The sequence below is a fragment of the Varanus komodoensis genome, unplaced genomic scaffold (assembly GCF_004798865.1).
Source record: "Varanus komodoensis strain SLA01 unplaced genomic scaffold, ASM479886v1 scaffold1, whole genome shotgun sequence".
Lineage (NCBI taxonomy): Eukaryota > Metazoa > Chordata > Lepidosauria > Squamata > Varanidae > Varanus > Varanus komodoensis.
In genome coordinates, this window is record NW_025335268.1 from 43736550 (window position 1) to 43749399 (window position 12850).

At 43.3% G+C, this 12850-nt stretch overlaps 1 protein-coding gene across 1 annotated transcript; it reads left to right on the forward strand.

Moving 5' to 3' along the window:
* Positions 1-914: 914 nt before the first annotated feature.
* On the forward strand, positions 915-3843 carry CITED2 (Cbp/p300 interacting transactivator with Glu/Asp rich carboxy-terminal domain 2). The gene is made up of 2 exons (XM_044423515.1): positions 915-1185; positions 1838-3843. The coding sequence occupies exon 2, from the start codon at positions 1845-1847 to the stop codon at positions 2568-2570; it is 726 nt and encodes a 241-aa protein (XP_044279450.1). The 5' UTR covers positions 915-1185; positions 1838-1844; the 3' UTR covers positions 2571-3843.
* The last annotated feature ends 9007 nt before the right edge of the window (positions 3844-12850 follow it).

Here is a 12850-nt window from a genome sequence, read left to right on the forward strand (position 1 = left end):
TTATTAAAAGGTGTGTGTGAGAGGAGAGGAGGAAAGGAAGATCTCTGGGCCGAAGATCGCTGAGTTTGTTTGCAGAGAGACGCCTCCGTTTGAATGCCAAAGCTACCAGGAGAGGTGAACGCAAAATGTCTACGGAGAAGCGGCGTGCCACCTCGAAAGCGCGGATTGGATCTGTGTGTGCCCTGGAGGACAACACACGCCTCCAGAAATGTTGCAACAGAAGCGGATTCGGAAGGGGGCGGGCGTGTGTTGGTGCACGCAACGTGTACCTGTTGTGACTTGGGCCAAAGGGGGAAGCTCTGCTGGCCCTTACTCCCAAGTAGACCTATGCAAGTTACCCCGTGCTGGAAGGAAGCGTAGCCATTGAAGGGGAGGACGGAGCAAACAACCCCCGCTCTGCCATTGCTTTCTATGAAATTCTTGTGCTCCGCAGCCGCCTCTTCAGGAGTGGAAAAGCAGGGGGGACGGGCAACATTAGAGATTCAAAATAAATATAATGCCCACTATTGAGTGACCCCGATTCCACGCTGCTCGCGGAATCGGTCACGGCGCCTAATAGAGCGTGATAATGAAGGACGGCGAGGTGATGTAAACAGATTATGGCCGAAAAGCCAAACTGAAGCTTGAGCCGTGATGATGACGGTGGTCGCCGTGGCCCTTCCCGCTCGGCGGCCGGTCCCTTCCGCAGCCCCGGGGAAAACCAGCGCGCCCTCCTTCTTCGTAATTTGCCCAGATCCGAGAGCGCACACGTGTCGCGCTCTCAGCCAGCAGGAACAGGGATGCTTTGGATTCCTTCCAGTTCCGCCTGGCTTGTTATCCCCGCTTGCTCCAGGTTTTACTTCTGGTTGCCTGTGAAGGCTTTCGCTCCTCCCTTTTGAAATCCTATATTAGCTGTGGCCAAAGCAGGGTAAGAAACACAGCTCATTGTTGGCAAGTGCCGATGAGAAACTCACAGAAGAGTGAAAGCAGCGGCGTTGAGTCTGTTTGCAAGGCGGCAGCCGCCGCCGGCGCACCTCCACGACCACCAGCAATAATTATTATTAATCGGCGTCGTCCTTATTGTCCGTGCACGCAAGTCCGGAGGAGACAAGGAGAATCGATTGCTCTATGCTGGAAGGCTTTTTACATTAACTGATTGTTCAGTTGCACCTTTTGGAGCAAAAGAAGAAGACTAGAGGGTGCGAGGTGAGTGGCAGACCAAGTGCGGGGAATTTGTATGTGTAGGGCAGCTCTTGCTTGCAAGAATAGTGTCATCATGAGACTGTTTGGAGGGAGAGGGGAATTAAGGGTGGCTGCAGCAGGACCCCTTAATCCAGTTCTACTTGCGTCGCAAGCAATCCTTGCAGACTTTAATTCCCAAAGTTGTTGACAAGGAGAGCGAGAAGGTCGGACAGCGCTCTTCTGTCTGTAGCGCTTATGTAAGGCTTTTGTGCATGTATTTCCAGGAGGGAAGAAAGAAATGTGGGTGAGAGGAAGGGGGATTGTTGCTGGTGTGCACGCTCATTTAGCTGGTAGGTGTGCACGAGTTGCAGGGGGTGGCGGTGGATTCCTCTGCGTTTGCACAAGGTGCCTGCCTGCCTGCCTGCCTGCCTGCCTGCCTTCCTTCCTTCCTATTGCAGGCTTAAGCAAAGGAACCAAACCAGGCGCGCGGCAAGAAATATTTCTGTGACTCGGTCCCGGGGTGGGTGGGGTGGCGCACCGCACAGATGCCTGCTGGAGATTGCTTCCTTTGAAGAGATACTGTACTGCGAGGAAGGAAGCCACGGAGGTGGCTGGCGGCTGGTTCCAAATATATGCACGCTTATCTCTCTTTCTCTGTAAACATTAACTTTTAAAGGCTGGAAATGGCAGACCACATGATGGCCATGAACCACGGGCGCTTCCCCGATGGAACCAATGGGCTTCATCACCATCCTGCTCATCGAATGGGAATGGGTCAGTTTCCTACCCATCACCATCAGCAGCAGCAGCAGCAGCAACAGCAGCACGCCTTCAGTGCCTTGATGAGCGACCATATACATTACGGAGGTGGAAATATGAATGCAAACAGTGGGCTCAGGCATGCCATGGGGCCAGGGAACGTGAACGGCGGCCATCCTCCCGGCAGCATGCCACCGGCGGCGAGGTTTAGCAATTCCCAGTTCATGGCTCCTACAGTTGCCACCCAAGGGGGGCCCTTAACAGCCAGCATGCAGTTGCAAAAGCTGAACAACCAGTACTTCAGCCACCATCCTTACTCTCACAACCACTACATGCCGGACTTACACCCTGCCAGTCATCAGCTCAACGGAGCAACCCAGCATTTTCGGGACTGCAACCCCAAGCATGGAGGCGGCGGTGGCGGCGGTGGCGGCGGTGTGCCTGCCTCGGTGCCCCATGTCCCTGCAGCAATGTTGCCTCCCAATGTCATAGACACTGACTTCATAGATGAAGAGGTCCTCATGTCCTTAGTCATAGAAATGGGCTTGGATCGCATCAAGGAGCTCCCTGAGCTCTGGCTGGGACAGAACGAGTTCGATTTCATGACAGACTTCGTTTGCAAACAGCAACCCAGCAGAGTGAGCTGCTGACTCCTTGCAAAACAAAGGACTTTTTTATCTGTACGAATGAAAAACATTCCCTCTTTAGACACAGTATTTCAAAGGCTTTTAGGAGCTTGAGTATCTGGGAAGCAGAGTAAACTATAAGCTTGTATATTTTTTTCTTTTTAATTTGCTGCCATTTCTTTATTTTTAAGCTTGGACACTCATTTCTGCCCTCCCTCCCCTACACCAATTTTTAATTGATTCATCCTTTAGTATTTCTCAGTCTCTTTCTCTGCTTCATTTCCTCACTGGTAACATGCCAATTATTTCAATTGTTAGATAAGAATATTGGCAAAGTGTTTAATCTTGTGGATTTCCTGTAGGCTATCATTTCAGATGACTAGAATTGCATTCAAATTCTAAGTTAAAGGACAAAAAAATTGCATTAGTTGGTTGCATGAACTTCAGGGTAGATTCCTGCACAAATACTGCCCTCTTGCTTTGTTTTTAACTATGCATTGCAGTGATGCTAATTTTTAGTCTGCTAAACTGGAAGCTTAACAAATGTGGGCCAAACCCTCCATGATCAGGAAAAATAATACTGTTACTTAAATTCTGCTCTCTGTTCCCCTCCCCCACTGCCCCATCTGTACAGACAATAATATAGTGTGAATGGAATGGTCTCTAGCTGTTGGAAAAACATTTCACTGGTCTTTCACTTTTATTTTTGTTCTGGTTCTATCTTCTGCATTTTTTAAAAAATTTTGGCATTGTACTTACATAGTTTATTCAGTACTCGGGGGGTGGGGAAACTACTGTGTTGAAAGCTTTTTAGGAAATTTGACAGTATTTTTGTACAAAACTTTTTTTGAGAACATACTTGTTAATTTATTCTATTTTAATTTGCCAATGTCAATAAAAAGTGAAGAAATGCATTACTTTCCCCAAGATATAAATTACCAATGTTTTTCTTTGACATAACTTACCTTTTCACCTCTACCCACTTTCACCATATAACCCATTTAACTTGTTGAGCTGTTGGGTTGTGTAAAACATTCTGAAGGAAAAACTACTTGACACTATTGTATGCTATATGTCATGATCAGTGCAGAAAGTAAAAAGGATTTAAGCCTAATTATGACATCACAATCTCATAAGTAACATTGTAACATGCCTGTGTGATTTTATCAAAAGTGAACATGCCAGGAGGCAACAACTTTGTGATTTGCCAACTTACTTGCTTTAAATGTAGTTGTCCAGAATTATGATGCATAAAGTATTTATTCTATTTATCTATTAAACTTTAATTTTATAAATACTCTCATTATCTATAGGATTTGATTCATTATGTAAATCTTCTTTTCTGTCAGATGGAAATAATCCATAAAGACATGCACTGGAAATTTGTTTTAGCTTCTTGTATCAGGCATAAAAAGCCCTCTTAGCAAATTATAAAAACCTTGCATTGAAATGAATATTCCTTGACAGAGGAATAGGGCCAGAAAGAAGGATAGCAGAACTCTGGTACTGGTGGAAAATGTTTGTTTTATTATAGCCTAGCTTGTGAATACTGACACTGAAATGGAATAACATTCACATTTTAGCATGGGAGAGCAAAAGCATATTTTCCATATCACAGGAATATGTTTTTTTTTATTTCATAGGGGAAAATGAAGTGCCACTTAAACACTGATATGAGTAACAGATCATATATTTAGCAATGCATGTAAGTGTATTTCACAGGGTTAGCTGCAGCTGAATACTGAACTGATGCCCCCATCTCCAACCTATTTTGTTGAGTGTTTTTATTTAACCACAAACATTTAGAAATATCCCTCTATTGAAACAACTTCAAATTCATCATTTTTGAACGTCTTGAAGCTCCATGTGGGATACCATGATGGCAATATGTGAGCTGTTGGATTAAATTCAATTCATATATGATGAAGTACGTTTTAAACTAGAAAGAGGATATCACTGCTGCACTACCTGAAGTTGCATTCTGCATATTTTAGATTCTAGATCTGTGGCAGTGAAGTTGGATCTGTGTACATTGTATTGGTTTTCATGCCTTCCCTCTCCTCACACTCTTTTAACAAGGGGGTAGGACCTGCCAGTGTTCTCCAAAGCCATATAATCTCAAGTTGCCATTTTGCTTGTTCTCAGTCCATGACCTTGGACATAAGGCTGGGAACAGGAGGAATGAATGGACCATTTAGCTATGAGATGGAGAACTGAACTAAGTAGTGTTTTGGTTTACTTAAACTTTGGTCTGGCAATCAAATATGTTCCAGGTGATTGGCATTCATTAACAAAATAAGAGGAATATGGGGTGATAATGCCAATCAAGGCCATGGATGTTGAAATAAGCACATAGCCTATATTTTGGCTCACACATGCTTAATTTCAGATGGTGATTTCAAAGGCTTTAAATAGCCTCTCCATTATGCTATGATTTGGTATTTTTGTAGTGCATCCCAGGAAGACTTAAGTATAGCTGGTTTGAAATCTTGTACTAGCTTGTTTTAACACTTGTGTCAGTAATCTGCATCGTCATCTTAGGTTTGGCATAGGTCAAGTGTTTACTTAGATGCTTTGGGATATTTAGCCAAGATTTGTATATCCAAATGATACCTGATGGTCCATATTTCTATAAATATCTGATTCTTAATCAGCATCTTCTTTCAACTTTGTTATAAATGGGTGAAGTACAATTAGAATTTAAATATTCTAAGTGGGCTTTGCACAATTTAAATATTCATATTTGGGTTGGTGATAGACCTGTAAAGTTGTTCTCATGGCAGATACTCATTCAACAGTCAATTTTTCCGTTTTTGCCTTTCTAGAATTAGGTGCTTTTTGGTCATGCAAGAAAGACTTCCTGTTTATATGCACCAAGCTGCATAACAAGTTGTAGTCAATGTCATATGATTAACAACCTTCCAGAAATGTTGCTGTCAAGTAGAGTAAAAACAACAACCCAGTTGAGGGGTTTTTTTTAATTAAATCTCTTTAAAAGGAGAATCATTTCACACATAATGTGGCAACAAGCCCAGATCTGAAACTACTTGCAAATTGGCTGTAGCTCCCTGTTAAATCTTAAGTCCCTGAATGTGCATATGATACAAGTGTGTTCATCTCATTCACTCATCACCTTTTCAGACAGCGCTTACAAAGCAATCCTGTGAACACTTACTCGGAAGTAAGTCCCATTAAGTTCACTGTATTGATAATAAGTGCGGTTATCCACCTTATGTGTATGAAAGGATCTTCCTATTTGAAGCAATTCTTATTCCCCAAAGCAGTGTCCTCAACCTGGTGCTCTTCACATGTTACAGCTCCCATCATCCCCAGCCATTGGCCATGCTGTTCAGGGCTAAGGGAAACTATAGAGCACCAGGCTGAAGGAGTTTCTTCCAGAGAAGCTTGACAATTCCTGAGAGTTGGACTCACCTATTTTCTGTTTGCTGACAGACATCTGTAAGACCATACATACAACTGAAATGCAATATTTTGATAACATCATCCTGGTCCCATTCACTGATTCTCTGAACTGAAGTTAGGGAAGTGTAGTCAAAGTCTGAATTTGCAACTTCTGACAGAAAACATCAGGTCCATGCTGCAGATACAGCCCTGCATGGTTTTACATACACACTAAGAATCCTAAAACACTTATTTACATTTGACCAAAGTGTTTAATGATAATATGTGCAGTGACCTAGTTTGCTGGCCATTGCCAGATTATTTTGCAAGCTAGGCCAGGGGTGGCAGTGGAGGCGCTGTGTTGCTGTTTAAGTTGCTTATAGCGCAGGAAACTTGACCTCTGCACTTTGGCTCTTTTTCAAAAAGCTCTACTATGGTACATGAGCTCTACTGTTCTTTAAGTCCTGGCCATAAATAGACACAGTGCTCTATTTGCAATAGAGATCAATGATAAGCCTATGTGCACAGAAGCTGCACAAAAGACACTTGTGGGGAAAATAGGTGCTGACTAATCAACGGGCGACACTCTTACGGCTGGAAGGGAAAGACTGCCACTTTTGCTGCTCCTGAGAAAGACATCGCACCGCCCTGGTGGATCCAACAAGCTCCTCGCAGCTGTTTATGAGGTGCTCAAGGGAAGCACACTAAGAATAAGTTGACATCTATTGTGCAGTTTATAGTCTGAATGACTTTTACAACTGCAAAACCTGCGCTTGCACATAAATTGATGTCAACAGTAAAGGCCAGATCCTTTAGAGCAAAATATTAATCCGCTAATCTGTTACGGGTGGTCAGCTTTGAAATGCAAACACACAGGCTTCATACTCGAATTTATTATCTGTTGGTGCCACCTTGTGGAATGAAGATCAAAGGAAACCTTCCTCGAGATGTCTTGCTCCCCCACCTTCCACATACAATAGACTTTTCTGCTGAAAGGGGCCATACAGAGATGGAAGGGAAATAGGTAACTGAGCTACAGACATTCTGGGGGAGGAGGGATTGGGGAAATGAATTATGTCCAGTGAAAGAAGCAGCAGAATTGAGCCCAGTATCCCCAATACCTTTACTTTAATTCATCATTTATATCCCTTCCTACAGTCAAACCTATTTGTGGGGGGGAAATTACTGTTTCTTAATCTCTAGTAAGTGGTGCTCAGTATTTATCCTTTAAAAGCTTTTCAAAGCAATTTCAGTTAAAAAGAACAACCGTAAAAATTGTACAATTTTATATACATTTAAAAATTTAATAGTTGACGCCTTCTCTCAGTCATCTGTCTTCAACCTGAAATATTTGATGTTCTGCTTTGGTTTGCTCTAACAGCAAATGTCCACCTGAGTATAAGCTAGGCAATGCATCATTTCTCAGCAACCTTTTCCCCCACCTCTTAATCTTTAACTCTTCTCCATTCTTTTAGTAAAGGACTGGTCCATGAATAAGATTGAAAAGTCCTCAATGAATGCCTTGAAAGCTATTGAGAGTGACTACCTTCATGTGGTTAATTCTCAAATTTCCTGATAGTCAATAAGCCTCTTCATGTATTTCTTGTTATTTGAAAGCCTGGCCTAGTAGTGAATGGAAACGCATATAAAGAAACCACCAGAGAAAGGCAGACCAGGGTAAGACAGAGCTTAAGTGTTCCCTTGCAATAGAAGGCTGCCCCAGCTGGAACCAGTTTGGAGGAAGAGATAGAGGAATTATGTTGTAGTGACCTCAGACTAGCTGAGCGGAAGAGGCGTCAGGACAGGAGTGGAAACCCTGTGGCCTTTTCATTGTCATTGCACCGTAACTCCCATCAGTCCTAGCCACATAGCCGAACTGGAGAAATGTCAGGAACTGCAGTCCAACAAAACCTAAGAACTTCATACTCCACATCCTTAGGTCTGAAAGTCAAGTTCTATCGACTTCTCCAGGTCTCTTTTTGATGGAACAAACTCTGAATATGGTATTAACTCCCATTCCTGGCTGTTCGGGCTGTTCTTAAATGCCGCGTTTTTTCCAGTTAAATGGGTAGCATTTGAATGAGCAAGCTGATCAGGCCTCATTACTGAGACTGGGCTGGAAAAGCCATCCTACCTTGACCTGAATGTGTCCAGTTGAGTTCCTATATATGGAGTAAAGCAGAGTTGCTGTGATTTAAAGAAATTACATATTGCTATTTGGACCAGTATCTTCCTTCCTGTAAAACATACACTGATAGCATGGTACATATCAATAAATAATAATATTCAGTTACAAAAGAAATGCTATGTGTTTTGACAGGGCAGAATGATATTTCCTTAGTAATATCTTGTGGTCTGAGTATTGGGGAAAAAGTTGTGGTGGGGGGGGGGGGTGGTTCCACTACTGAAGAGGTACTTTGAGGGAAAAAATCCTGGTACACCTATAATAACTTCATTACACTGAAAAATGACATTTGGTTATCTGAAAGAAGTAGCAGATAGACATTTTTTGCACTGAAAACCATTACAGTGAAAGGCCCAAAGTGTGCTAGTTGTTGGTACATAATGTGTAATCACTGTTTATATGTCAACAGATAGTACTGTTCCTTGGTTCTTTTCTAATGGAACAAAGATAGCTATTCCTGGCACAGAACTCTAAAATGGCAGCAAATTTGGCAATGAGCCATATTTACGGATGCTCCAACTTGCTGCCAACATTCCCAGCTGATACTGAACACATTGCATTCAATCATGGAGTTCTGCTGAGATATTTGCCCCAATCAGTGGTGCAGCTAGGTCATTTTAGACATAGAAACACAGAAACAGAGAAACAAAGTGAGTCAGAAGGAGCCTCCTGAGCCATCTAGTCTGGCCTCCGGCTCCAGCTGGCTTGACTCATGACATGCCTACCTTGTACATGTGTAGCCTATCCTTGAACACCCTCACTGATGGGGCTTCAACCAGTTCCTGCGGAAGCCCATTCCATACCCTCGGGGTCCTAACTGTCAGGAAGTACTTCCGGGCATCCAAATTGAACCTTGGTTCCCTGAGCTTTGCTCCATTGGAATGTGTCCTGCCCTCCTCCTCAGGGGAAAACAGGTCTCTACCCATCTCTGTGTGACACCCCCTCACATACCTGTATGTCGCCAACAGTTCCCCTCGGAGTCTCCTCTTCTCTAGACTGAAAGGACCCGGTTCACTCAGAGTCGCCTCATATGGTTTTCCCTGGACTTCATAGTCTTTCCATGGGTGGGGTATACCTTACACAACCACATGTATCACTTCAGATGTGGAAAAGATAATGCAATAAAATGCAATAAACAACAAACAAGATACCTATCATTTCTCTTTTCCCTGTTCCCAACATCCATTCCATACTTTACAACTGCTTCTTTTTTCCTGATATTTCCAGAGCAAGAAAACCCCTGCATCCAAACAACACAAAGCCCAGTTTTCCAACTCTGTTTAAAAATGAAGGAGTCTGAGCATGTGCCCTTAAATCATAATGCCATCAGAGCGCCTTGAATGAAATGGAGTTTGTCTTTGCTGTCCTGAACTCAAGCACACCTCTTTGTCTATAAGTACGCTGTTGTAGAAAATCTGGTTTGCTATAGATCACATATCAGGTTTGCTGTAGATCACAAATTCTACCATCAAAGCCGAAACATGTACCAAGATAACTGGAAAAATGCCCAATCACAGGTAATGAAGCAGCTAAATAATATCGCCAGAGTCTTGGGTCACCAGGCCACAATTTTACTAGAACTTCTGAATCAGTGGGAAGGTGCCACTATAACGAGCATCAGGAGAAAGGAGGATTAAAGAGATCAGCAAGCAGCTGAGATGCTATCACAATAACATTTCTTCATGGGGAGTGGGAGGAAAGAGGCAAGAGAGTCTAGGAGGAACTGTTTAGCCACATCAATTGCGTGGGCAAAATGCTTTCTGCTCAGCATGACCGCAACACACAGAAAGGGGAAGCTGGAATAAAAGACAGAAAATATTCACAGGAATGAGAGAAAATCAAGTTAAGACTGCAGGCATCTTGATGCAAAGGCTTGGGAAATTTTAAGAGTAAAAGGGAAAGAAAAGGTACATTGACCCATCCAACATTTTTTAGTTGCTGGGGTAGATTTTCCTAATTAGTGACTAGGTTCACACAGCTCAACAACCCATCACAGGTGTCAAGCCACCCATGGGTCGCTATGTCATGTGGACCCTGACTTTTCCCACAGTGTGGCTTGTTTGTGGGAAATGAACCACTCGAACGATCCATGGCTTGTTTGAGATGTTCTGTTCCCAACTGGTTCTCATGTTATCCAAATCATGGCCTTTAACCCACAAAGGGAAAGCAATGCTGTGAGTGATCTTTGCATATGAAATGGGGTGGTCAGGAGATTATCGCCATCACAATTAATTTGTCTGGACCTGACTCTCCTGCATGTTTTCCACCCTTTTGCAAGATTCTAGGTGTTTAAGGGGGTGGGAAAGGGTGAACAACCCCCTTTTAGAAGAACACAGAGTTTTGCAAGTCAGTTATCAGACTTCCTTTTAAAGCAAGGTTTTCTTGCAGCTATATCTGCATCTCTGTAAAATATGTACCTCCTCCAAAAAAAATCCTGATGTGCAATCGCTTACTGCTCACTATAAAATGTTTTTGTTGTTGTTGTTGGATTTTTTTAAATAAAACTATTTGCACACATTTGGGATACAAAGCAAATACTATAAAAAGGTTGGTTGCTGCTTGGACACTTTGAAGAGGTTGTCACTAACCGTCAACTTTCTCAAAGACTGTGAAAGGCAATATCTTCGGCGAATGGGGCGGCATAGAAATGTTTCAATCAATCAATCAATCAATCAATCAATCTGGGGAGTGGATGAGGAGTAGAGATAAGGCAGAGTTAGCGTGGAAAGTAGCTGAATGACCGAGAAACAGGGGAGACAATCCACAGTGAGTCCAGTCATCTCCTGAGTGCACTGTGGATTGCTCACTCAACAGCCAGCCCACCATGGCTTCTTTCCAGGGTGGTTTAATGTGACATGGGAACTCACCAAATACAAACTTTTCTAGGTAAATCAATTTTAAGCTGGGAGGTGTTTGTAGGGTGAGTGACACAGTGATACACCTGCCATCTGCCACAGGGTGGACCTCTTCAGGGGAATGTAATGGACTTAGTTATTTATTTATTTATTTATTAAAACATTTCTATGCCGCCCCTTGCCAAGGCCTCGGGGCGGCTTACAACATTGAACTTGATCCTTCCTCAGGAGTTTATAGGAGTTAACCATGGCAGGAGCTACGCCTAGAGATGCCAACAGACACAATGTGCCCAATTCTCATACTACAATGTGTTTGCTTGAAGCCATCAGTGAATCAGTGAAAGACCTATTCCCACCCACTTATTCACAAGTCTTAGCATATTTAATATTTTTGAAAGGCAAGTCCTATTATCAAGACTTTCAATCAAGCCTTGTAAAATTAGAAATCATATTAACAAGGTTTCTTTGTCTGATTATCTAATGACAGCGCTGAATCTTGAATTTGCTTGAACTCAATTCTAAGTCTACATAGTTCAAGCAAAACAAAAATCATATAATGTGACAGATTAAAAGGCTTATTTATGCCTGTGGGAAATTTGTAGTAACCCACCTGCAGCCACTAGATGTAGCTGGCACCCTGTATAATTTAGATTGTAATATGTTTCTTCACCTGATTTCACATGTGCCACTGCAAGATCTTTTGAGGCTTTGCTGCTATCCATGGCCCAGTGTGAAAAGCAGAAATGCAATTTGAAATGCATTTGGAATGCCTCTTGGGCCAGATTTTGAATTGGACCGATTGCCATAAAGCCATTATAAGAATGTCCACTCACAGTCCCCTCTCATCTCTATTAGCCAAACTGCCTAACTTTCCTAGTCTGCCTGTAGTTCCACAGCTATGCTAGAGAATTGACAAGGGGAGATTCATGTGTTTTTCTCAGCTTCTACACACAAGGGCAATGCATTTTCACAGTTTCCTAATACAAAAGGTTAACTGCCTTACCTGAGCACTGTATTGTATTCAGTGGGGAATGGAGAATGCTGGGAAATGTAGGCCTTCTTTTATCTAAATATGCATAGGATTGCATCCTTAATGAACTGAAAACTTTTCTAAAGGCATAAGGGTTAATCCTATGGCCTCCCACCTTTGTCAGGGAGACCACTGGATTTTTCATAGTGCCAGCTCCAAGATCATACTATCCTAGAGTTGGATCTTCTCAGGCTGAGCCCTTGTCCTGTTCCTTACAGGTGGCTTCCCCCTTCCCCTTGGAAGGGGGCAAAGGGGACATACCAGGGGCAGGAAGGCAAAGAGGCTGGGGCCACGGAACTATGCTGATTCCAGTTGCCCCCAGCCTCCTTCCCTCCCCAGTGCTAAATCCAGATGGCTAAGGACAGGAAGAGGACATGCAGGGTGTGAGGGCAGTGGAAGCCATCACTCCCTCCCCCTGCAATGGATGCTCAAAAGCCTCTCACTTCAGATGCTGCTGCAGCCAGCTGCAGAGTATGGGATTGTACCCTAAACTGCTCTGGGCATTGGCAGAGGAGGAGGATATGGAGGACATCACTGGGGCTAACCAATCAGTGTAGTGCACTGTTCGCTCTGTTTTCAGGAGCATCAATTTTTTCGGGATTCAGCTCTGGAGAGGAAACTTTAATTTTGTTTATCTGTATAGATTTCAGGGCAGTGAATGGCTAGCACATCCTGAAGCCCCAACAGATACATGAAAATTGCGATGACCACAGTGAAACAGATGCCAACTAACAAATAAAGCAGGTTGAGATGCTCTTCATAGGGAAAGGCCCCAGATTGGTGGGAAGCACTGCAGGTGCAGCCTCCCTTGAGGCTGGTGCAGAACGGAGCA

Coding starts and splice junctions, on each gene's coding strand:
- CITED2 (XM_044423515.1), top strand. CDS start 1,845: ATGGCAGACCACATGATGGCCATGAACCACGGGCGCTTCCCCGATGGA.